Raw genomic sequence first — 25,198 nt, 5'->3', positions numbered from 1 at the left:
AATATATATAGGCCTAATAATTTAATAAACATTTTGCCTCATTATGATTTCATAAAAATAATGACGACAAATAAAATGAAACCGAGGAAATAATAAGAAAATAATTAATGAAATTGTGAACAAATGAAGTGAGAATAGTTCCAAGACTACAATTAATTTCTATTCTCAATAAGAATTTGTTTTATCTAACTTAAAGATTTTCAAATACTACCAAATTAAACCAATAACTTTTCCAGCAGTTCCTAACTTTTACCAATTATTTTGGGTCCGTATTAGAAAATGTAAGGGGGCAGCTCACATGCATCCTGTTATTTAGATCTGAATTATGTTGTTTTATTATATGATGCCAATTAATAATCTTACTATAACTGTATACGTTTTTTAAAATATATATGTGATAAATTTGAAAAATTATGTACGATTAATGAAACATCTACGTGACATTTCAAAATTTCTATTACTCCGTACATATTTTGAAAAATGTATACAGTTATGGTAAGATTAATGGAACGTTTGTGTGACATTTAATCATTCGAATTTCCTTAGCAAAGACAAATATGAATGAAATTAGAATTGCTGGCTAAATGCAAAATTCAAATTTTTTTATGAGAAGGAAAAACAAAAATGAACGTTATCGGATTAATTTCTGTTAAATCCAATGTCGACCTTTTCAAATCGAACCAACCAGACTCATCCTTTCAAATGACGATTTATTTTATAACTAAAGAAAAAAAATCTACTTCCATATAAAATATACACTTGCACAAAATGAATTACACTATTAGTACTTTCTCTTGTCCATTCATAATTATTAAATCATCAAAAATATTTCACCATTGCAATCATAATCAACATATCATGCATAACACCTATAGAAATGGTCATTAAAATCAAAATTATATTTTCATGTTGGGTGATTATTACTCTTAGCTTGGACATTTGAGCTCATAATACTCACCCCACAATTTCAATGGCCAAATTTTCTTCATGGGTTCATCTTCAAATTGATCATGATCTTTGTAATATGGTTTACTCAATCGGACCGACCAACCGATATATAACCAGGGTGTTCACCGCCAACAACAGTGAGTAAACAGCTAGCTGACTGATGAGTTTGCTCCATTCCCATAGGCAGGCAGGGATCGAACCCCTAATAATATCGTCTCTAACTTAAGAATCACCATTTTTTCTCCAACTAACAAGCATAGAAACACATCTCTTCATAATGTAGAACCTAGCCTTTTGCTCCTTAGCTAAATTAGTACATTTCTTGGAAAAGTTTTTCATAGGATTGGATTTAGTAGTTTTGCTTCTTCTAAGTTTAGGAGATGATGAAGAAGGAGATGAGTAATTCATAGAGGAACTTCTACATAGTTTAGATGATGGTTTTTGTGAATAACTTCTATTGAAATTATTTGGAGGTGAATTTATGGATGTATTTTTATGTGAATAACTTCTTGTAAATGAAGAATCTATATGGTTAGATGATGATGATGATGGTTTATTTTTGAATAGTTTCCATTTCTTTTCTGATGATGATGATGATGGATAGTATTGATATGAATAATCTTCTTCATCATCATAGGCCATGTGTGTGAGGGGGACAATGTTGTAAGAAGTGAGTTAGGAGGGATGAGTTTTTGGTAATTTTGAAAGCTATTTATATAGGAATATTATGGGAAATTGGGCTTATCGATTGAGCAATAAAATTATCGGGTTTTTTTTCACATGTGTTCTAAGGGTACATGTTAAAAAAAAAAAACGTTAGTGAGAATTAATTAAATTACAACATACCCAACAATTGATGTTAAAAACTTGCTTACAGAAATCTAACATGTAGTAATAAAGTCCGAATTATTTGAGATTGGAATAGTGATCGAATTAGGGGTTAACAGTGGCCTGTGGTTTGATATCTCCACGTAAACGGTGATTTTTTTTCAATTCATCGATCTTATGCTTCGTACTCCATTATTAAATCCCTGAATTAGGCGATGTTCTTTCTGGCTGAATTTCATCTTATTTCAATTCAGCTAATTTCTTTACAAATTAACTCCTATTTCAGTTCCATTTAGTTTAGTCCAGCTCAATTCAGTTCAGCTCATATTAGCCGCAAAGAACAGATCCTTAGGCCGTCAATATGTAAGTTATATATGCTTATGCCTCATATTGCTTTATATTATTGCATTATCAAAAAGTAAATGAGAATAAGAAATAATTTCAAATAAATATGAGAATTTGGTTAAATTTCTTACTATAGGACATATATGAAGATAAAACCTCAATAGAATCAAACTAGTGTGTGTATTATTGCAGTCGTCGATGGCCCTTGTAGCACATGTCCACACTGTTTAGATGACTAATGGTACGAAGAAATGCATCTTAAAACATGTGAACTTACATAACGTACCAAAAACTTTTCGCAATAATCTACCAACATAGATAGTGGAAAACTAACACTATTTATTGTTTATTTACATGTGTTTACACCATGGTAAAACCACCAAATTTAGCTAATTATAAGCAAACCATTAATAAAGTAACGTAAAATAGGAAACAAAAAATAATAATTCTAAAAGTTTCAACTATTGTAGAAAATGAGATGACGTTATCGGGTATATAAATTTTGCTCAACATCACCTTCTCACATAAATAAAGTATGTAGAATCTATTAAAATGATGAATTATACATAAACGTATGTAAATAGGTAATGTCGAGACCTATCTATCGTAATTCCACCACTGCATCACCCTGCATGTATATTTCATTGAGTACTATGCCATCGTCACAATTAGAGCTGTGAAACGTGGCGGGCTAGTCCGGCCGAGCCAGGGTGCGTGGGTCGAAAAATGTCGGCCAGGTCAGCACAGCCCAACCCAGTTAGCCCCTAGTGTCGGGCTAGTGCCACGATTTCCTCGGCCCGGCCCGGTCCAAACACAAATAAAAAATATATATAAGGCCCAGCCTGGCCCGACACTTACCCGCTACTTAGTTGGTCGGGTTAGTGTCAGACAAAATTGGCCCAGCACTGGCCCGGCCCGGCCCGGTCCTCATTTAGTGTCGTGCACTGGCTCCATTTCCCCAGCTTGCCCCGCCCTCTGGCTCGGCCCAGCCCGCACTGACTCGGCCCACCGCACACCCCTAGTCACAATGATTTGTGAGAAGCATTTTAATTATAGATGATTGCGATATAAGGTAACTTTTAAATGGCTTTATTACTCGTATATCACAAATTCCTGTTTATTATGGATATATATATATCCGTCTTAAATAATAAAACGGTTTAAATAGATAGACAAGACAAAATTTACAATGTCTAGGAAAGACAAACTCTTATCTCATCTATCTAAATAGAATAGTATTTCGTTCATCCCGGTCAATTGTTTACCTATTCCATTTTAGGGTGTCTCTGACTTTCAATCAATTGTTTACTTTTCTATTTTAAAAATGCATTTGATAGGTAACTTGCTCATCCACACTTAATTTGGTCCACTTGTCATCCAATAGTTAGTCCAGTACTCCTCATTGTTTGGTCTATGTGCCAAAATAAAAGGTAAACAAATGCACAAATTCTCATTTGTGATGGACGCTTTTCGTCATCCGCTTGTGAGCTCTCAGAAGCTGCAAGTGGCAGAACAAGTGGGCAAGCAAGTCAAAGAGCTGTTGTGAAACGTCACAAGCTTGTGACAGTTACAAACAAGACTTTCTTAAACAAATGTCCGGGATAAAGGGGATATTTTACCGTTCTTCACTTAAGACAGATATAATCGTTTTAAGGAAGACGGACTTTTATTCTATAGGTAATTGTGCAGAGGAAACATGTTCATAAACTGCGTGTTTTGAAGACTCGACTTTACTACGGACTATACTAAATTAATCCCATTATTATTATGTACGAGTATGTAGAATCTTAATCAAGCTTCTATAGACATGGTCCTCTGACTCCTCTCTATAGTTTGACTTGTTCTTGTTGTCATCACTACTCATCAGTCATTTCAGAATAATCATTGATTCCTTCTCCACATTCAAAATTAATTAAATTAATCATGCTTAGCTTAGATTCATAATTATGTTTGACTCATCAATTATTCAAGATCATCATGTTTTTTCATATCTACCCAAGTGCTTTAAAGCTTTGTACTATGGTTTGACCATACATATAAATACTTTTGGAAATATTGAGCTCAAGTTACTATTAGCATATTCAAATAAAGCAAATGTAAATTATTGACCGAGACTTAGTGAGTAACAATCGATATATTTTTTTACGTAATTTTCTGTTTGGGTGGTTTGAAATTAGTTTCTTCGTTTTCTAGCGCAGTGGTCAGATTGCGTACATCTCATGATCTCCCCTCACCTTAAAACTACAAGCTTTGATGTAGGGAACTAACAATTGATACATTTTTCTAACGTAAGCCATTTTGGGTGGTTTGAAATTTGTTTCTTCGTGTTCTAATACAATGGTAAGATTGTGTACATCTGATGACCTCGGTCACCTTGTAATTTGTAAAAATCGAATAATGGAGTAATGGTGTGTTGTTATTATTGCTACTCTATCATCTTAAATCATAAAGGAGGATATTATAATAGAGATGTTCATGGATGGTCCCGTTCATTGAATCTGGATCATCCCATCCGCAATAATAAGCGAGTACGAACAACGCTTTTTAAGAAAATTACAAAAGGACCAATCCACTAGCCCATCCCAAACCAGCTAACCCGCTTATCCACAGGCTAAAAATTTAATGTCAGCCGACCCAAACCCGAATTTAATCACCTTTAAATTATAACGCTACAACTTAACAATCTCTCTCAAGACATGATTGAAGTTTGGCGTGCCTATCTATTCTAGGAGCTTAATTAGTGAATAAAGACACTATGCAAACTAGATTTGATTTATGGTTGCCCTACTTGTCATTAGTCTTTTGATGTTTAAGCTTTGAGATATCGTATCATGTCACAATTAATGATGTAAATGGCATTTCATAATTATACTATTTTTTCCATTCTGTTATTTATTTACCTATTTTATTTTAAAGTGTCTCAGTTAATTATTTATACCTTTCTGTTTTATGAATACTTTGGATAAATAATTTGATCATTCACACTCAATCTGATCCACTTGTCATTAAATAATTAGTTCTCGCTTTTTTCATTAATCTTTAAGTCAAATCAAAGATAAACAAATTACTCTTTAAGTCAAGCCAAAGATAAACAAATGAACAGAATGGAGGATTCAGAAGTATGTGATTATTTACCTACTGTATTTTCAAATGTCTCGTTTAATTGTTTACCTTTCTATTTTGAGAATACTTTTAATAAACAATTCGATCATTCACATGCACTCAATTTGATCTACGTATCAGCAAATAATTGATCTTCTCTTCTTTTATTCTCTTTAAGTCAAAATCAAACGTAAATAAATGAACAAGGCAACATAGGAATATGTGATTTGTGATTATGAATGAATATGTCAAGTTGCAATTTGGGAGCCGCAAGTTCACATGGGAGTCCACGTGATAAAAGGTACAAATGCATTAGATTGTATGTTGGTGGCAATTACCAATAATTTGTGAGGTTTCCGTTAAACTTGGAGACAATATCATCCATCTCATGTTTTTTGAGTTACGTTCATTCATACAAAATAGAGAAACATTGGCCCGTAATGCTTGTTTACTTGTCATATCAAACATGTAGCAAGGACTATAGTACTATACCATCTCCCTCCGATCAATCAATTTTTATCAAATTCTCATCTATTTTTGCATGTATAAAATTCTTGAAATTGATGTAAATTCGATTATTTGAAGCCTTGAAAGGCCGACGTTTTAGTCGGTTAGGTGCGGAGTGACGACTGGCGACGTAAGTGGATAGATGGGATAGGATGTAGTATCGACCAGTTGGTCTCTTCTAAAATGGATATACCCTTTAGCAATTCAATAGCACCCGAGATTTTATCGCTAATTACCCTGATAATCTACTTTTGTTATACAAGTATTTATTTCATTTTGACATGTTTTAAGTTTAATAATTTTTTCCTAAAATTACTCCCCTAATATACACTTTTATCAAAAAATTGCTTCAAAACTTCAATTTAGGTGACTTATTACGTCTGTTTTTGAACTTATTCTCCATTGTTATACATTTGAAAGTATAAATTGGCTAAGACACAAACGAAATAAGTTCATAAAATGACGGAATAAGTAACTTAGGTTGGTGTTTTGAAGCAATTTTTGATAAAAGTGCATTTTAAGGAAGTAATTTTAGGAAAAAAATTATATAAGGGAGTAATTTTAAAAAACTGGAATTTAAAAGAGAGTAATTTTTAACTTACTCTTTAATTTATTACCAAAAAATCCTGTTTTTTTCACTTCATTCTTTTTAAAATTTAATTTTGGCGTAGAGGGAGCTAAAACTTATATAGACGATTTTTATGTTTACGGGGTTCAAACGTAGCCCATGTATACCACCATATCTCATGCTCGTAATTTAATTTTTAGGATCCAAGGATATTCTTTGCAATTATGGAAGTGATATAAGTATTGGGCTTGGAATCTGACAGCATAGTCCACACTCAAGTTTTGACCGGTCAAGCCAAATAGCAAATGTTTGCTAACATAAATTACAAGAATATCACCTTTATTTAATATTTACCTAGTTCATCTTTTTTATTTATTTCAATTATTTTCATTTTATTTTTTTTATTTTTTTTGAAATAAACCCACACGGGTTTAACTAGATATATTATCAGAATCAGCACGAACTACATCAGAGATGTCCAACGGAAAAGACGCCAACCATCTACGAGAACCTAGAGTCCATGGCCTCAGATGAGCTAGCTCATGAGCGACCTTATTAAAACATCTACGCGACCATTTAAACGAAACAAAGTCAAAAGAATTACATAAAGCATAAATGTCAATATAAATCAAAAAAATACTACTGCGTCCCTTCCGCTTCAGCTGTAGATCATGGATAACATTCGAGCAGTCACCTTCCACAATAACCTTTCGATTATTCCTCCTTCGAGCCTCCTTAAGTCCATGCAAGATAGCAGCTGCTTCCGCTTCTTCTGGATCCATCACCACCGAGCCTTGTTCCACACTACACCACTCAACCTCCCCCCTATCGTTTCGACATACAGCACCCAACCCTATCCCCACACCCTCCACAATAGCTGCATCCACATTCACCTTCACCACCCCAGTATCCGGTCTAATCCACCCGCCAACACCAGTCACCTCTCCCCGGACCTCCACCGCCACCTCCAAGCTTCCCTTTCCCTCCATCTCAGCAACCAAATCCCCAACCCGTTTAACCACTAATTCCGCCCTCCAATCTCCATCTTCAAAAATTGCTTTATTCCTCCTCTCCCAAATAGCCCAACACCCAGTCATAAAAACCACCTGTTCCCGAACCTCCAAATCCTTCAACGCTTCCTCCACCCAGTCCCTTGCTTTAGCAAAACCAAGACAAGACGGCACCTCCACCTCCAACCCCTCCCAAACGCCACCAACCCACCCACATCCGCGAACCACATGTAAACAAGTTTCCAAACAATCCCCACATCGAACACACTCGCCTCCAATCGAACCCATCCTCGCCGAAATATTGCCTCTGGTTGCAATGGCCTCATTACACAGCTGCCACATGAACACTTTAATCCTCGGTAAAACAGGTACTTTCCAGATTTTATTCCACAACCCTATCTCGAAAGAAAACTCGAAGGTCCCACCACATCCCCATCTTGCTTAACCAAAAGTCTATAAGCCGACCGAACAAAGATATACTCCATCTCTTTCCCACTCCAAAACCACTCATCCCGAACCACCGCTCACCAACACGCATTCGAATATCCTCTCACACTCGAAAGGGAGAAACAAAGATTCGACCAATTCCTTATTCCACCCCCTTCCCCCTTCCTCCATAAGGTCCACCACACGCATCCCCACATCGCCTCCCCCTAGGCGAAATTACCATCCCCGAACCAGCTCCCCTCACCCACGGATCCCGCCACACCGACGTGGAGAGCCCATCTCCCACCCTTCGCCGTAAACCCAATGACAGCACAGACCGTGCTTCCCAAATGCTCCTCCACGAATAACTCGGATTTGTTCCCAACCCTGCCTCCAGGAAAGAAGTAGAAGGAAAATATTTACCTTTTAACAGCCTTGTCATCAAACTATTCTCATCGTAAGTAGCCTCCATGCCCGCTACCCAAAGAACGCACTATTAAACTTGACAAAGTCTCGAAACCCAAGCCCCCCACGGCACTTAGGTAAACAAAGCTTCCGCTGTGCGATCCAAGGTATCTTCCTCCTCTCATTCTCTGTACCCCACCAAAACCTCGACACAAGGGATCTTAATTCATCACAGAAATTAGATGGAATTCGAAAAACACTCATCGCATAAGTTGGTATAGCTTGGGCCACCGCCTTTATAAGCACCTCCTTACCCGCTTTACTGAGAACCGAACCCTTCCATCCCTGCAACTTCTTACTCAACTTGTCGCGAATCAAATCCGTTAGACCCTTTTTAGACCTCCCCAAAACAGTCGGCAAGCCCAAATATTTCTCCTGACACACTACCTGCCTCACGCCAAACACACTCCCAATCAGCTGCTTCCTCGCCAAACTGGTACCACGGCTAAAAGAAACCGTGGTCTTCGGCAGGCTCACTAATTGCCCCGAGGCCTGCTGATAGCGATCAAGGATAAGCTTAACCTCCCTAGCCTCACTCTCCTTAGCCTTCACAAAAATTATACTATCATCAGCAAAGAATAAATGTGAAACACTCGGGGCCTTCGGAGCGATCCTAATACCATGAATCAAACCCATCTCAGCTGCTCTTCTCAACATTCCAGACAACACCTCCGCACATAAGAGAAAAAGATAAGGCGATAACGGGTCCCCTTGACGTAACCCCCTTCCCGGTAGAAAGGACTCAGATCGTCGACCATTAACAAGCACAGAATATTGTACCGACCGAACACACCTCATAACCGTACTAATCCATCGCTCATGAAATCCCATCCGACATAAAACAGCCTCTAAGAAGTCCCACTCGACCCGATCATAAGCTTTCGCCATATCAAGTTTCAACGCCAAATGACCCCCACTACTTCTAGTATTCTTCATATGATGAAACAGTTCAAAAGCAACCAGAATATTATCACTAATCAGCCTACCAGGAGTAAAAGCTCCCTGATTCTCTGACACAACATCACTCAAAAACCTCTTCACTCTATTAGCTAGCACCTTCGAAACCAACTTATAAATAACATTGCACAAGCTAATTGGCCTAAAATCAGCCATCTTATCAGGCGCCTTCTTCTTCGGTATTAAAACAATATTAGTATCATTCAGACCCGCTGGAATAGGGGCCCCATTAAGAATGTTCAGCACTAACCTTATCACCGAAGGTCCAACAATATGCCAGTATGTCTGATAGAAAAGGCCGTTCATGCCATCTGGACCCGGCGCCTTCAACGGATGCATCTGATTCAATGCTATAGCCACCTCGTCACCCGTATAATCTTCTGCCAACCCCGCGTTCATCTCACCCGTGACACGACCCTCCACAACCGCCAAAATATCCTCAAAGCCCGCCGGTGACCCAGAACCGAAAAGCTCACCAAAGTAATCTACAGCACATCGTGATATAGCCTCAGTACCCTCAAAAACATTCCCCAAATCATCACTAATCTTAGAGATAAAATTCTTCTTCCTCCTCTCGCTAGCAGCTCTATGGAAAAACTGTTGATGAGTGAGTAATTTGACCATCTGCATTCATTTTAGCTCATTTCTCACCAGTAGACGGTAACTATAACAAGAAGTCTACGATAGTGGTTATTTTCTGGTTTCTCTTGGTTATTGTGACGAATATAAAGACAAACTAACTACCGGATAGAAGGAGTATATCTGTAAGCATGTATATACCTCAACCAGATTGATCCTATATGTCTATTAGATTTGTCTAATTCATTTAATTTGTGTTCATCGGACATGAACTGCCCCGTAAGGCGTAAGAGGTGATATGTCTCGAAGGAGTTAAATTCGTAGTAACACAAGGCTTTAAGGGGTGGTTCTAAAGGTTTTAAAGGTGCAAGATCGAATTATGCTCCGTGCCTACATTCACGGTGAAAACTCGTGAACATAGCAGCCCGATCAACTGCCAAGGCCCAAGAGACAATTTTAGTTGCATCGTCTTCTAAGACGGAAGACGGTCTTACATAATACGTTCACTTACAAGTCTTGGAATGTTATATAATCTCCAAGAGACCGAAACAATCTCAAACAGGCAAACAGCAACTAAATATTTGAAACTGAATATCTTAAGTTATCCGAATTTTTTTTTTTTTTTTTTGGTGTTGATCAAGAGTATCCCCTACCGACAACTGGGCAATCTCCTTCGGAGTACTGAAGGCAATTTAATGGGTTAACCCCTCCCAAGTTTGGCTTTTTCATTCGCAAGAGTTAGGAATTGAACTCCTGACCACTTGTTTAAGAGATGATAGCCCTTACCACCAGTGGCGGACCGGGGGGTGCGCACAGCACCCCACGTGCGCACCCTCTGTTTTTGGAATTTTTTTTTTCTGAAAATAACGTTTACGAGACTACCTATAGTATTTGCGCGTTAGAAATCTCACTATACTAGTCATGGCACACTGGTTAAAACTTGTAGATGTGAACATGAGGGCGCGGGTTCGAACCTCCACACTCCCCCGTTTCTTTTTTGGTCTTCTCTACTCCAAGTCGCCAAGGCTTGTGCACTAACCTCCTTGTGATTGATACATCGTTTTGAAATCCTCAATTTTTAATTTTATAATTTATATATTGTATATTTTAAGTGGAATTTGATCTATTATTGGAGTAATAATTTTTTTTTGAAATTTATTGTTACCTATTTTTATTCTAAATGTTCGTTTTTTGTTCAACTTATATCTCCAATTATATATAACCTAATTCCAAAATTTGAAATTGTAGAGCCCTAATTTCATACGGTTTTGCAAATTTCAAATAAATTATGTATATTATGTTCTATTTTAGATTGATGGAAGCATGGAACCGTTTTGAAATCTACCAAAAAGATACATAAAAGTTAATATTCTTTTGGGTGTTCATCAAATAATGGTAAAAAAATATATGATATTTTTCTCGATAAAGTGATTGAAAAGTTTAAATTATCTCAAATCAATTAAAATTTAGGCCAATTTTTTTTCATTTCACTTTGAATTTTACTTTTTATAAATTCAAATCAAATTTTCGCTGTATATATATATATTCCAATTTGACCGATCGGTTTGCTTTGTTGCTTCAGCTTTATCGACTCGGTTGAAAAGTGCACCCCCACTATATGAACCCTGGGTCCGCCACTGCTTACCACTCACACCAGCCAACTTTGGTATGTTATCCGAAATTATAATAATACATAAAATACATAAATAAATAATTTACGTAAGAAATTAAACCAAATAAAAGGTCCCATGCAATAATAAAGAAGAGCGAAACTAAACACAACCGCGTCAAAATGTCGACCAACCCTAGGAAAAAAAAAAAAACAAGGGACCTAATATTTTTTACAAATATTCTACAATAATTTACATAACATATTAATCATGCATGTCACAAAAAATGAGCTCCCTAATAAGTTCTAGTACTACTCGTATTCTCGTAACTCGTAATCGAGTGGATAATGCTAAGGCGCCACCGTGGTACAAAATCTGTTCATGTCCTTGATTAAAATTAAGGATAGGCATGCGTATGATGATGTGTTGCATGAGACAACTTCTTGAATATGAGCTCAAGATCAGGAGCATTGAAATATCCATTTTTTGGCGGGTCAACCGTTTTCCCACTAGAAAACCTCTTCTTTTTTGGTGGCGGAGGTGGGCCGGCCGCCACCGGAATACGACACTCATCGTCCTTTGGTGTCATGCACCTATAACTCGTATCATAATCATAATCGTAACCATGATCACCCTTATCTACTACTACTTCCATAATAATAAGGTTGAGGTGGGTAGCTTTATAACTCCGTAAACAAAAATAATCTAAACAAGATTTATACTTTAGAATAAATGTTTTAAGGGTGGAATTGTTATATAGTTGTGTATATATAGTACAATAATTTATATTTTTGTGAAAAATGTTTGAAATTAATGTGGAGAAGTGTAGAAGTTGCTAGGTTAGTATATAAAGTAAATAAAAAGTGTAGGTTTAAAAGGGAATAAACCGTGTGGTAAGAATGAGTGACAGGTAAGCATGAGATGTTGGACAGGTGTCAGTAGTAGAAAGTGTGTTTGGTCTTACGTGGTGGGGGAATACGTGGTCTAGCTCTTCACCTAGTGTTGTGGTTTTGTGTAGGTTCAAATATTTGGAGCCAATTTTTAATCAGTAAAAAATGAGCACAAATAATCCCCTATCTATAAAAGCTGAAACATTTCAAGCTTTCTTATTGGTCCTTGGATTTTTAGAAATTAAAAAAACTTTAATTTAGGTGGGGTCCTCCACTTTCCCACTTACTTAGTAAGTAATTAATTACACTCTCTCATTCTTTTATTAAGTTAAATATGTCTCCTACTTTCATTAATTAAATTAAATATGTTACATTCTACTATGCTTACATGAATGATTCCATGATCTTTGATTTAATTTAATTCCTCGATTAATTAATTAAAGTCTTATCTTATAATATGAAGATCACCAAAAAAATAAATTGTTTAGACATAATAATTTCGGCACAAATTTAAAAGGAAAAAAATTCATATATAACCAAATTGCACAGAAAATTAAAGGAAATTAGTGAACTTAAAATAGTAGCCATATAAATTTAAAAAAATCCAAAAACAAAATAATTAAATTATCAAAAATATTTTAATTTGGTGAAATTAAACGATATAGTCGTTCGAAAAATCAACAAAAATAATCATCAATCTGAATTTTTCTTTGAAAATTAAATGAAATAAGAGACGGTATAGATTCCATAGAAAAAAAATCAATACATTCTTAGAAAAATCACCAAATGTAGCCACCTTCCATTTTTTCAAAATAGAGAACAAGAGCGTGTTTTAGAATTTAGTTTTGTGGAATTGATTAATTGAATAATTTATAGTGTATAAGGAGAGGGATTGCGATATAAGAGAAAAGATTAAAATGAAGAAAAAGTAGAGGGAATCCTTAGAAATTAGTAGGGTTTAAAAGAATGAGACCACTGAGTTATGTTTTTAGTTTGTACAATTTTAGAGAGTAGGAGGTAGATCATTTAGGTTTACGAAGGCGGGTTCGGGACTTCAGGGTGGGGTGTAAACGGAGAGAGTATAGAGTTTAGTTTTAGTATGGTTTTATATAGATTTTGGATCCATCACCTGTATATCCCGTAGCACATACATAGATAATGTATGCGCCTTATTTTTAAGTGTTAGAAAATATAATCTGCCTATTTTCATTCCCTTCTATATTCAAAGCAAACGATTATGTTGTATTTGTAACCTAGAATATTGATTTCTTAAGTAATTTTTTTTCGATAACTTCCAAGAAACATATAAGTTCATAATAACTTTGATTGTTATATTTGTTATCTATGTTTTTGAAATTATATATTATTTGAAATATGGATGATTATTATTAGTTGTACTCCCTGATTGGTTTCAAAACTGGAGAATTATTGTTGTATAACTATATTCATTTAATATGTCCATTTTTTAATTGGTATCTTAGATATACTGATTCTTATTTTAAATTATAATTATGCCCAATTTATGCATTTCGTCAAATTATTGGGTATCCAATTCCGTGCAATTATGCACGGGTTTAAAACTAGTACATATAAATGGTTGTATAATAAAGCTTTGAGTCTCGGACAATCATAAGCAATTTAACTAAGTTTATGTGTATTTTTTTCGAACTTTTATAATTTTTAATTTATATTTTAAAATTTTAATGTCAAAAAATAAAATTTAATTGAGTTTATATTATTTTTGAGTTTCATTGTAATTTTTTAAGTTTAGTATTTTTATAATGAAACTCAGATTCTTTCAGATAAAATTCGTGATGACTTGTTCCGTGTGTCTAAACTTAACTAAACACATTATAAGGCTTGAGTTCTATTCTATACAACCAGTACAACTGATTATATAGTCTATTTACTGTGTGACGAGTATATACGTCATAAATTTGTGATGGATTAAAAATATCATTCACATAAATAGATAAAATTAAATAAAAAGTAAAGTCTTTAGAGAGGCATCAAATAAGAATTTGTGATTTTTTATTCGAGTTGGTATGTCTTATGATCAAACTAAGGCAATTTTAAGTTGACTCGAATTAATCTAATTTAAAGTGATTTTATATAATATGTTGGTGTGGAGTTGTGGAGTTAGAATTTACTGTTAGAAGGGATTAGAAAAAGCAGTTGGGTGAATAAGTAATGTAATACGATAATATGGAAAAAAAATTTAAAACTTCTAAAAATTGTGAGATTTTTATTTTCCAACGAGGACGAGCATTCTTGCTAACTTTCCTACCTCCGTCAATAATAATACGAGGTTTATAATTAACTTTAAATGGTACGTCCGTCCTCGGAGTAGCAGTTGAGATCATTGCATGACTCTAGCTAGTACGGCTGCTGAGGCAACTGCCCTTCTCAATTCCTATGCTTCAGATGTTACCTTCTTTTCTGGTAAAGCAATACAACATTTTTTCGTGTAGCTTATTACACGATCAATCGATCATAGCACGGTGCAATCATGTAGCTTATACGATCTTCCAGTGTTTTTGACGTGTGATTGACACGAGCAGTTCACGGCGCGGTCGTCTGAAATTCATGGTCAGTCCACGACGTGGACATTTGATTTACACAAGAATGTGATGGTTACGTCGTGTTCATTACACGAAAGTACGAAAGACTTTGGTCGTTCGTTTACAAGATCAAGTCATTTCCTATTCGTTATTGCATTTCTCATATGCTTTTGTTCGTTAGAAACAGAAATGATGTACGGAGATACTTTAGTGGAGCTTTTAAACTGCTTATTCCTATTTGTGTTACAGGACATTTTAAATTCATAAGTAAGTATGACAGTAGCTTGATATGTTTGATGTTGTTTGTCGTAGAAGGTTAATTTTGTGGTTGTTTATTTTTAGATGGGCAATTTTGTTAATTACTCGGGCGATATTAGAAAATTTTGGGGACAACAAGAAAAACTTACTACTCCCTCCATACAAATCCAAAGGTAACATATTATAAAAAGTTGATATTCTTATAAATTCCAATTTACCTTTAAAGGAGTATCCTCTTGTGGTGAGGCAATCTCTCAAAATCAAAAAGCGATTTAATGGGTTACCCTCCCAAGTTTGGCCTTTTTCATTCGCAAGAGTCAGGAATCGAACCCCTGACCACTTGTTTAAGAGATGAGAGCCCTTACCACTCACACCAGTCAACTTTGGTACCTTTAGATTGATATGAAGGGAGTATAAATTAATCCCTTCGGGGTATTTTCTTAAAAAAAAAAAAAAAAAAAAGGTGGTATTTGAATGGTATGCGTATGCTTGCCCACAGAAAAACATCACCAATACGTTCATCACAACTGAACCCCACACTATATTAGCATCAGTTGTTTGTTCATCCCCAATTCATGATCCATGAAACCCTAATTTCAATTTTTCCCCCATTACCATGAATTTTACATGATTTTCCGTATTATTATACTTCATCAACATTTAATTCAATCACTCCCATAACTAAATCTTCCAATTTTAATATTAAAATTAAATCTCTACGTTTTATAATTTGGGTTTCTGCCAATTTTATCAAAAATCAATACAAATATGATCTTTTCTAAATTGGGTCGTTCGATATCTCGGTCATCTCGATCAAAGGTATGATTTTTTGTTGAATTTTCACTCTATTATATGATTCTTAAGTGGGTTTTTATTTGGGTATTTGTTTCCTGATCAAAGTTTCGAGCTTTAATAATCTCGAGCCAATTTTCATTTTGTATCATTCGGAAATAACCTCTTTGTGTTGCGGTAAGTTACCGCCTAACCTGTAATTTGTTGGGAGTCCTTTAGGCACTAGGGTTAGTATTGTTATTGCTGTTGTTGATTTTAGTTTTGTCCTTTAATCTCGTCCCAATTTTCATTTTGGATCATTCGGAAATAGCCTCTTTGGATTGCTAATACAAGGATAAGTCTGCGTACATCCGACTCCCTTATCCGGCAATTTTCAGGAGCGTCTAGTGGTACTTGATTAATGTTATTGCTGCTGTTGATTAAAGTATTGTGCTTTAATCTCGTCGCAATTTTCATTTTGGGTCATTCGGAAATAGCCTCTTTGGATTGCTAATACAAGCGTAAGTCTGTGTACATCCGACTCCCTTATCCCACAATTCGCAGGAGCCCCTCGTGGTACTTGGTAAATGTTATTGTTGTTGATTAAAGTTTTGAGCTTTAATCTCGACGGAATTTTCATTTTGGGTAATTTGGAAATTGGCTCTTAGAATTGCTAACACCGGGTAAGACTGCTGCGTACATCCTACCCCTTGCCCCGTAATTTGCGGGAGTCCTCGAGGCGGTGGGGTAGTGTTGTTATGATGATGATCAAAGTTTGTGATTTATTTGGTTAATTTTGTGATGGCAGAATCTCATCAATGGCTGGTTGAATAATGGGAGGTCAGTGTTGATTGATGGAAGTGTATTAAGAGGTCCTTATGTTCATAAATTGGGTTCCAATTTAGGGACATTTAGGAGTTATTTGGCTGCCATTGCAGCTAACAATAAAGGTGTTTTATCGGATGCGAAATACGTTCTTGGAAATCCTAGACTTTGCAGATTTTTATCCAGTGAAACCCCGAAGAAGAAAAGTACGTTTTCTTTTGTTTGATAATGGGAACATTTAAGATTCCAGTTCGATGGTTGGGATCGTGTTCTGTTTGATTATATATTTATGTAATGAAGCAATTGAATGTTTGCAGATTATGAGAACTTTTATCCAAAGGGGAAGAAGGAGAATCCAAAAGCGAAGGAGGGTGATGGACAGAAATCGGAGTCCAAAGGTATATTAACGTTGTTTTTCTGTAGCTGAAGGTGTGTCTGTTTTTTGATTGCCTGTCATGGAATTGCAAAAGGAAGTATTTTTCTTGCTCTGGAGCAACATAAAAGATAGCTAAATTATGGCTAGGAGGAACTTTGTACCGTCAGTTGTTATGACCCAAGTCTTGAATGAGGGCAAATTGGAAAATAAAGCTAGCTAATTCATGCTTAACCATTGTAAGGAAATGCAATTTTGTTAAATCGGTTTGTGTTGGGTTGCTCAGTCATTTTCTGCTGTTTTGAGCAGTTGTTTAGTGTGAAGGTTTTGCCATTGAGCATATATGACCCATAGTCAAGTTTGCTTAAGTCAGTTGGATAAATGACCTACAGCTTAAGTGGCTTTAGGGCACTGACTTTTGTTTGTCAGTTGATCCTTGAAATGAATGAGCAGGTGTTGACCTGTGACCTATGCACAATGATATATTGGAATTACTTAATAAAATAAACTAAATGATGTTGAGGCACACATGACTGCAATTCTAGTTGTGAAATCTGCATCCTCTTAAGCAGTATTGATAAGACATTTTAGATTCAGTGTCCTACCAAAATGATCAAAGTGACATTTTTCTGAGGATCCGATGAATTAAGTCTTAGTCAAGATAGGCTCTCGTTAGTGCCTGCCTAACTGGCAATACAAGATTGTACTTTATCTTTTTACAAATGAGCTCTAAGCTAGAAATCCTATAATGTTTAGGAGAATTAATTTCAGGCTCAGCAAAGCTTAAACTATTCTGTGCTTTTGATCTAGATAGCCTATGTGCGATGTTTCAATATCTTGAAAGGATAAACTCTGTGCTTCAAGAACTTACATCCTCTTCTGAGGGCTTGAGATCTGTAGTGATTGATTAAGGGTGGCCAATGTAACTTACACCCTCTCATTTCCTTGACCTAGGTCTCTTGTCCAGCTTTGAACTTCCCATTTTTCCATTACATGCAAATAGATTGTGACATAAAGATCATAAAAGTTATTACTCTATGTTATTGTGAAGTCTAGGGACCACAAGTCCACAACTATATTTTAAAAGTGTGAGAGGATATGTACGGTAGTGAAGTATTGGCATAGCTTTGGTCATCCAAATAAATCTAGTGATTATAGGCAAGGTCCCTCTGCCCCTAGCCCTCTAGACTTAAGTAATTATTTTATTGGTAGTGGCATAGCGAAAACTTAGACGAAATGTTAAAGGTGGTTTCGCTTGGTTGTCTTTAAGGTGGTGTTAGAGTGCAGAAGGTTTTTATAACTAAATTTCCCTGAGATTTTTCTGTGGAATAATGAAATCTGGATATGCATCAGTTATGCACTGCGTCGTTATTTCATTAACCATCTTTCTTGCATGCTGTCCCTTTCGAATTCTGAATGTTTGTTGATGGTCTGTGGGTCTGTGGTTTTGTAATTACTTGAATTTAGTTCCGTTTGCCTAGAGTTTTTGCATTATTTAACTGGTTGAATTTTCATTGTTTTTTTCTCCAGAAGAGTCAAACACAAACACAGATGATCAAGGAAATATCTTTGAAACCTTTATGAAGCAATTTCAGAGTATGATCACACCGTTGATAATATTAGGGCTCTTTTTGTCTACATTCTCAGTTGGCCCTCGTGACCAGCAGCAGGTAAATAGTTACTTTTGCACACTAAATGATCTTGTACAGTGAGATTCTCTTTCGTATGATGATCAAAGATGTGATCATGCTTTGTAATAAATCTTTCTACAGGAAGTTCGAGATTATTCTGTTTGTAGTATTAACTGAACAAGGGATCTTATTGGTAGTTTATGTGGAGTTATTTGTTTCTCTGAGACTAGTTTAGTTTTTTTCGAGTATGGATTAGTGAAGTGTTTGCCAACTATGTTAGTTTTACATTTCTCCTTAGTTGGGTCTCGCGTCGATATAACACACCTTGGCTGTTTATTTTACGCAATAAACATTAAAATGGTTCAATAAATACTTGCGTCAATCCAACACGTTCGACACTCCAACACATAGCCATATGCCATATCCATCACTAGGTAATACCTTTTGATGCATATAAGGCACATATTGTTTTAATTTTAAAATCCGTTTTGTTTGCATTAAAGACCAAGTTGTCTAGTACCATACACTTGCTTTGATTGGTTTGGCATCAATGTGAAATAGTGTGGCTCATGGACAAGAAAGAGGGGGGAAATGCTAATTTCGTATTAATGTTTTCGTTGATGAACAGAAAACTTCTAGCATCAGTGTAATTTTTGTGGTTGAAACTTGAAAGATAATCTTTACTGTTTTCGTCTCTTGTTAATCTTAATAAAAAATACCTTGCTGTGTAAACATTGTGCAGAAGTTTATACCCGACTTGTTGGTTTAAAGTTTAAACTGTATTTCACATTGACTCGAATAAGCCACATTCATATGTACGTCATAGTACTTCAAAGTCGAGTTTCCCTTTCTGCCTGAGATGACTCTTGATCTGCACGATACTTTTGTTTCTATATATATCTTGTAACTCTGGTTTTTGTGGCCTCTATATCTGTTTATTCTTTCCTTAGTTTTTTGCTGCTACTTTATAGATGTGTAGTTTTTATTGGCATTAGCTTAAAGACATGTGTTTATTTTCTTGCAGATTAGTTTCCAGGAATTCAAAAATAAGCTGCTGGAACCCGGTCTTGTTGATCGTATAGTTGTCTCGAATAAATCAGTCGCCAAAGTGTATGTAAGGAGCACTCCACGAAATCAGTTGAGTAATGATACAGTACAAGGGCCTGCCAGTGGTACTTCAAGCCAGTATAAGTACTATTTCACTATTGGAAGTATTGAGTCTTTTGAGGAAAAGTTAGAGGAAGCCCAGGAAGCCTTAGGAATCGACCCCCATGATCATATACCTGTGACATATGTAAATGAATTGGTTTGGTATCAGGAGCTGTTGAGATTTGCACCGACACTTCTGCTTCTAGGGTCACTTGTGTTCATAAGCAGGAAAATGCAGGGTGGACTAGGTGTTGGTGGTGGAGGTGGAAAAGGAGCTCGTGGAATATTTAGCATTGGAAAAGCTCAAATCACTAAAGTGGACAAGAATGCCAAAAACAAGGTTGGTTCATCCTTTCCCAGTCTCATTATAAGACTTTATCATGAGATTTACCCATTTAATTATGTAGGTATTTCGTGGTTTCAATTTTTTCGTTATCCATTTGTCGAGTATTAATGGGTATATGGCCAATATAGGCAAGGTTTTGGTCAAATGGGTTACTTAGGGTAGCCTTTTGTAGGCTTGAAGCTTTCGGTGTTAGTTTTTATATTGTTACGTTTCCCATGGTTACAACTTTTAGTAATTGTTTCAGGTTTTCTTCAAAGATGTTGCTGGTTGTGATGAAGCCAAACAAGAAATTATGGAGTTTGTTCACTTCCTGAAGAATCCTAAGAAGTATGAAGATCTAGGTGCTAAAATCCCTAAAGGTGCTCTTTTAGTTGGTCCTCCAGGAACTGGAAAGACGCTGTTGGCCAAGGCAACTGCTGGGGAATCCGGTGTACCCTTCCTATCCATAGCGGGTTCTGACTTTATGGAGATGTTTGTCGGTGTGGGACCCTCCAGGGTTAGAAACCTATTCCAAGAAGCAAGGCAATGTGCACCTAGTATAATATTCATTGATGAAATTGATGCCATAGGCCGAGCAAGAGGACGTGGAGGCTTTGGGGGTTCAAATGATGAACGTGAAAGTACCCTTAATCAGCTGCTGGTTGAGATGGATGGGTTCGGGACGACTACTGGAGTAGTTATCCTTGCTGGCACAAATAGGCCTGATATTTTGGATAAGGCTTTATTGAGGCCTGGTCGATTTGATCGACAGATCACCATTGACAAGCCCGATATTAAAGGCCGTGAACAGATCTTTCAGATTTATTTGAAAAAGATTAAGCTTGATCACGAACCGTCATATTATTCAGAAAGACTTGCAGCATTGACTCCTGGATTTGCTGGAGCTGACATAGCAAATGTATGTAATGAAGCTGCATTGATTGCTGCCAGGAATGAAGGAGTACTGGTTACAATGCAGGATTTCGAGTCAGCAATTGATAGAGTTATTGGTGGCCTTGAGAAGAAAAATAAGGTAAACTTGCAGTTTTGATAAATGCCGGCCATTTATGTCGTATAATGCTATGTGACAGTTTTACATGATAATCAAAATTTATACTCCGTATATGTTACTGAGTCGGTCTCATTTGTAAAACCATCGCATATAATTTTTTGTGTTGATTATGGTCTCTGTTACTCATACTTGTTTAGAAGTATCCAACATTGATGCATGTCCAAGTGTCGGACTTGGCTAAAAAAATACACATTATTGGCTTAAAATAAGGTGTCTAGATGTCATACCCGTATCCCAGTGAAGTCAGTGAGTTTCGGACATGGATACACGAGGGAATAGCAGAATCATAACAGTATTATGGTCCATTCTTCGAAAGTTGTTGAGAATTTCTTGTTCTGACGATGGTCTTCATAGGTTATTAGCAAGGAGGAAAGACGAACAGTTGCTTACCATGAATCAGGCCATGCTGTTACTGGTTGGTTCTTGGAACATGCGGAGCCTTTATTAAAGGTCACTATAGTTCCCCGAGGCACAGCAGCATTGGGTTTTGCACAGTATGTTCCAAATGAAAACCTTCTCATGACTAAAGAGCAGTTGTTTGACGTAACTTGCATGACGTTAGGTGGCCGAGCAGCTGAACAGGTAACCATTTGTCCATCTGAAATTAACAAAAGTTTACTATTTTCAGTTGGCATTGTTGTTAGAATCGCGATTCGATCCAACGATTCTACGATTTTACGATCCAATAATGCTTGATCGATCCTGGATCCTACGATTCCATCATAGTTGTAGAATCTTACGATCCTGTTAATTTTAAAATATTTAGAGATGGGATCATAATACGATCCTACGATTTTACGATCCTACGATCCGATTCCATAATAAAAAAATGTTCATACAATGACACTAAAATAATTACTTCGTACTTACCAATATTTTATGAATAAATATTAATAAATAAGTGTTTTAATTTTCAATTATATGTTTTTACCAAATAGTGTAAAAAATTATATTTAGTGAGTTTGTAGAATCTTGCGATTCTACGATCCGATTCTACCGATTCGATCCTACCCTCCCCATCGATCCAAAGTAGAATCCCGATCCTGACAACATTGTCAGTTGGGTTCCATCTTGTCTCGTGTATTAGATAACTTCTACTCTCCTATGAGACGGTCTTGGCTCAATGATAACATCAAATTTTATTTGGACATCCTATATGAGGTTGTCGAAACAAAATTTATTGGGCTTGCTTACTGATAATACCGCTGTGTATACACGTCTTATTTAGATATACATCTGAAGTTCTGAACGTAATTTTCTTAGAACTTCGGATTAATCTCTAATACTCCGTCTGACAGGTACTGTTAGGAAAAATCTCAACTGGCGCTCAAAACGACTTAGAGAAGGTCACCAAAATGACTTACGACCAAGTTGCTGTCTACGGGTTCAGTGACAAAGTGGGTCTCCTCTCGTTTCCTCAAAGGGATGACGGGTTTGAAATGATGAAACCCTACAGCAACAAAACTGGAGCCATAATCGATGAAGAAGTCAGGGAGTGGGTCAACAAGGCTTATGAACGGACACTACAATTGGTCGAGAAACACAAGGAGCATGTGGCTAAAATTGCAGAGCTCCTACTCGAGAAAGAAGTCTTGCATCAAGAAGACTTGCTTAAAGTCCTCGGTGAAAGACCTTTCAAACCAGCCGAGCCTACCAACTACGATAGATTCAAGCAAGGTTTCCAGAAAGAAAGCGCTGAGGATCAGACATCATCAGAAGACGATGGAACCATCATTCCTAATGTGGTTCCGACATAATAAGTTAGGGATACGAGTATTTGTTTGTTTTGTAAATGAGTCGGAATTATTTATCCTGCCTTGATGAGTTCAAAATGGTGTATGATGAAATTTTGCGCATTGTACACTTCGCAAATATTTCTGAATCTTTTCTAAAATAAAGTTTAGAATCAACAAATTAGCAAAATGGTGTCGGGAAAACAAAAAACACTTTTTTTATCGATACTAGGAAGTGGCAAGGGTTCTCGCCCTCATGTTTTGATTCTCGACATGGGACGTTTCCTTGAGAGTTGAGACGGGTACCCTTCACGAATTTTTACGATGCAAGAGAGATTGCGCCAATTATTGATGGACATAAGGAATCAGAAAAAATAATTCAATATCGCGATTATAAATTGATTAAGCTGACAAACAGATTTGCTAATCTTCTGTCTCAATCTGCTTGTGCTGTCATTGTTGTTTAATTCATCCTTAACAACTGGATAATGTTCATTAGAAGTAATATTTATTTATTAACATCGTGATAAGATTCCAAATTATATTAGCAATATAAAATACATCGCAAAATCGCAAATATTGCGCTAAATCATTTTTTTGGGTGCAAATCGAATCTTCGTACACCTTAAACAATGTAATGTGACCTTGTCAACAAATAATGACCCATATTAATGTAGAAGTACTTTTTTGTAAAACCGTCTCATCTAAGCATTAGTGATGGAGTATATGAGCATATTATATAAATAAATTTAATATTATTTGAATTTGTGTGAAATATTGCATGAAAGAATTTATAAATTGAAGCATGTACGTATCTTGATGAGTGATTTGTGTTGCACTCCATAGTTTACTTTTTGCTTTGGAAAGCTACAACCGAAAGTTGATAAAAAGTGGATTGATATTTTCTGATATATCTTTAACTAGTTTTAAACCCGTGCAAAATTGCACGGGTATGTATTGGGGTCGAAATAAATGTTTTTTGATGAATATTTATTTTGTTGCATTCCCATTTGTAATTATGTACCTTTATTATTAATTATGTAATTCATTCCGATTATATGTAATTAATTTATTCATTCCGATTTTATATAATTATTTCATAAAATTATCTCTAAGCCAGATATTATAGCATTTTTGTATTGACAGAACATTTTTAAGAAATAAATTTTTAAACAATTGAAAGTGGGACCCACCAAAAACTGAATTTCCAAAAAAAATGTTGTATATATGATGTGGCTCTCTCTTCATTCAGTAAATGCTCCTGAATTAATAAAGATAGGATTCTACTTCGTTAACACATGAGCTTAGTCGCTAGTAAAGGCGGTCGCTCTCGCTAAATAACGAAAAAATGTGAAATTTTTAGTTGACGACCCCTTCTGTCAAATTCTGACTCCGCCAAACAATATTAAAGTATAATTAATTTATATATTTACTCGGTATATATCTTATCACTTAATTACTCGTATATAATTATCGAGTATTTTTATATACGTTTTTACTCCCTCCATTTTTTAATATATGACGTTTTGCTTTTTCGAGGCGAGCCTTTGACTTTAATATTTACAAAAATATATTTGGTAAAAAATTATAAAAATTATACCATTAAATTCCTTATGAAAAATTCTTTCATATGAGTATACATATCATTATATTTAATCATATAATTTAAGAGATATTGAAGAGAGAAGTATGTGTCTCGAAATGTGAGAAAGTCATATATAGAAAAATAGAGGGAGTATTTTATTTTTATTCCACTTCTAGAAGTAATTACAAAGAAATTTCATTTAGGTCTTTAAAAATGACTAAAGACCATCACTTATTTATTGCATTCACACAATCACACATGTAATTTTCCTTTTACACTTTCCATTCGTTATAGTACGTACGTCGTCGGTGAGGATTCTTTGACTAAAGTGCACGCGTTAGTGCCTAATTTGCCTTGATCATTAATATCTACGAGATATCGTTCTTTATAGATAGTTTTGTATAAGACGATTTTATATAAACATAGAAACATAGTGTAAAGCAAAACGGAGGCATATAGAACATACTAGTGTGTAAAAGTATTTCATAAGAAAAGTAGTTTTATAATAAACTTGTACTATAAGGTAAATTATATGAGTATTTGTATTTTCGTTAAGAGTTAATCTTGTATAAACAATTTTATACGTTAAATTAATTTAAAAGCAATTATTTTAAAGTCATATACAACCGACACCAAATACATGAATAGTTTTTGTGCTAAAAGACTTTATTGCGAATTTG

At 35.6% G+C, this 25,198-nt stretch overlaps 2 protein-coding genes across 3 annotated transcripts; one reads left to right on the top strand and one right to left on the bottom strand.

The window, feature by feature from the left end:
- Nucleotides 1-6,729: 6,729 nt before the first annotated feature.
- LOC141593181 (uncharacterized) lies at nucleotides 6,730-8,206 on the bottom strand. Its single transcript, XM_074414133.1, has 2 exons — nucleotides 7,976-8,206; nucleotides 6,730-7,641 (listed from the first exon to the last, which is right to left on the bottom strand). Exons 1-2 carry the CDS (start codon nucleotides 8,204-8,206, stop codon nucleotides 6,730-6,732), a joined length of 1,143 nt encoding a protein of 380 aa, XP_074270234.1.
- Nucleotides 8,207-15,512: 7,306 nt separating this feature from the next.
- Nucleotides 15,513-23,123, top strand: LOC141591526 (ATP-dependent zinc metalloprotease FTSH 10, mitochondrial-like). 2 transcript variants are annotated; one of them, XM_074411888.1, is made up of 8 exons: nucleotides 15,513-15,873; nucleotides 16,634-16,856; nucleotides 16,968-17,048; nucleotides 18,557-18,693; nucleotides 19,679-20,143; nucleotides 20,394-21,161; nucleotides 21,555-21,782; nucleotides 22,499-23,123. In XM_074411888.1, exons 1-8 carry the CDS (start codon nucleotides 15,823-15,825, stop codon nucleotides 22,955-22,957), a joined length of 2,412 nt encoding a protein of 803 aa, XP_074267989.1. In that variant the 5' UTR covers nucleotides 15,513-15,822; the 3' UTR covers nucleotides 22,958-23,123. The 2 variants fall into 2 exon arrangements, with proteins under 2 accessions (XP_074267989.1, XP_074267987.1); XM_074411886.1 differs by having other exon boundaries at nucleotides 15,517-15,873; nucleotides 18,554-18,693.
- Nucleotides 23,124-25,198: the final 2,075 nt, after the last annotated feature.

This window comes from Silene latifolia, chromosome 7 (genome assembly GCF_048544455.1).
Source record: "Silene latifolia isolate original U9 population chromosome 7, ASM4854445v1, whole genome shotgun sequence".
NCBI classification, from domain to species: domain Eukaryota; kingdom Viridiplantae; phylum Streptophyta; class Magnoliopsida; order Caryophyllales; family Caryophyllaceae; genus Silene; species Silene latifolia.
This window is presented reverse-complemented; position numbering and strand designations above follow the sequence as displayed.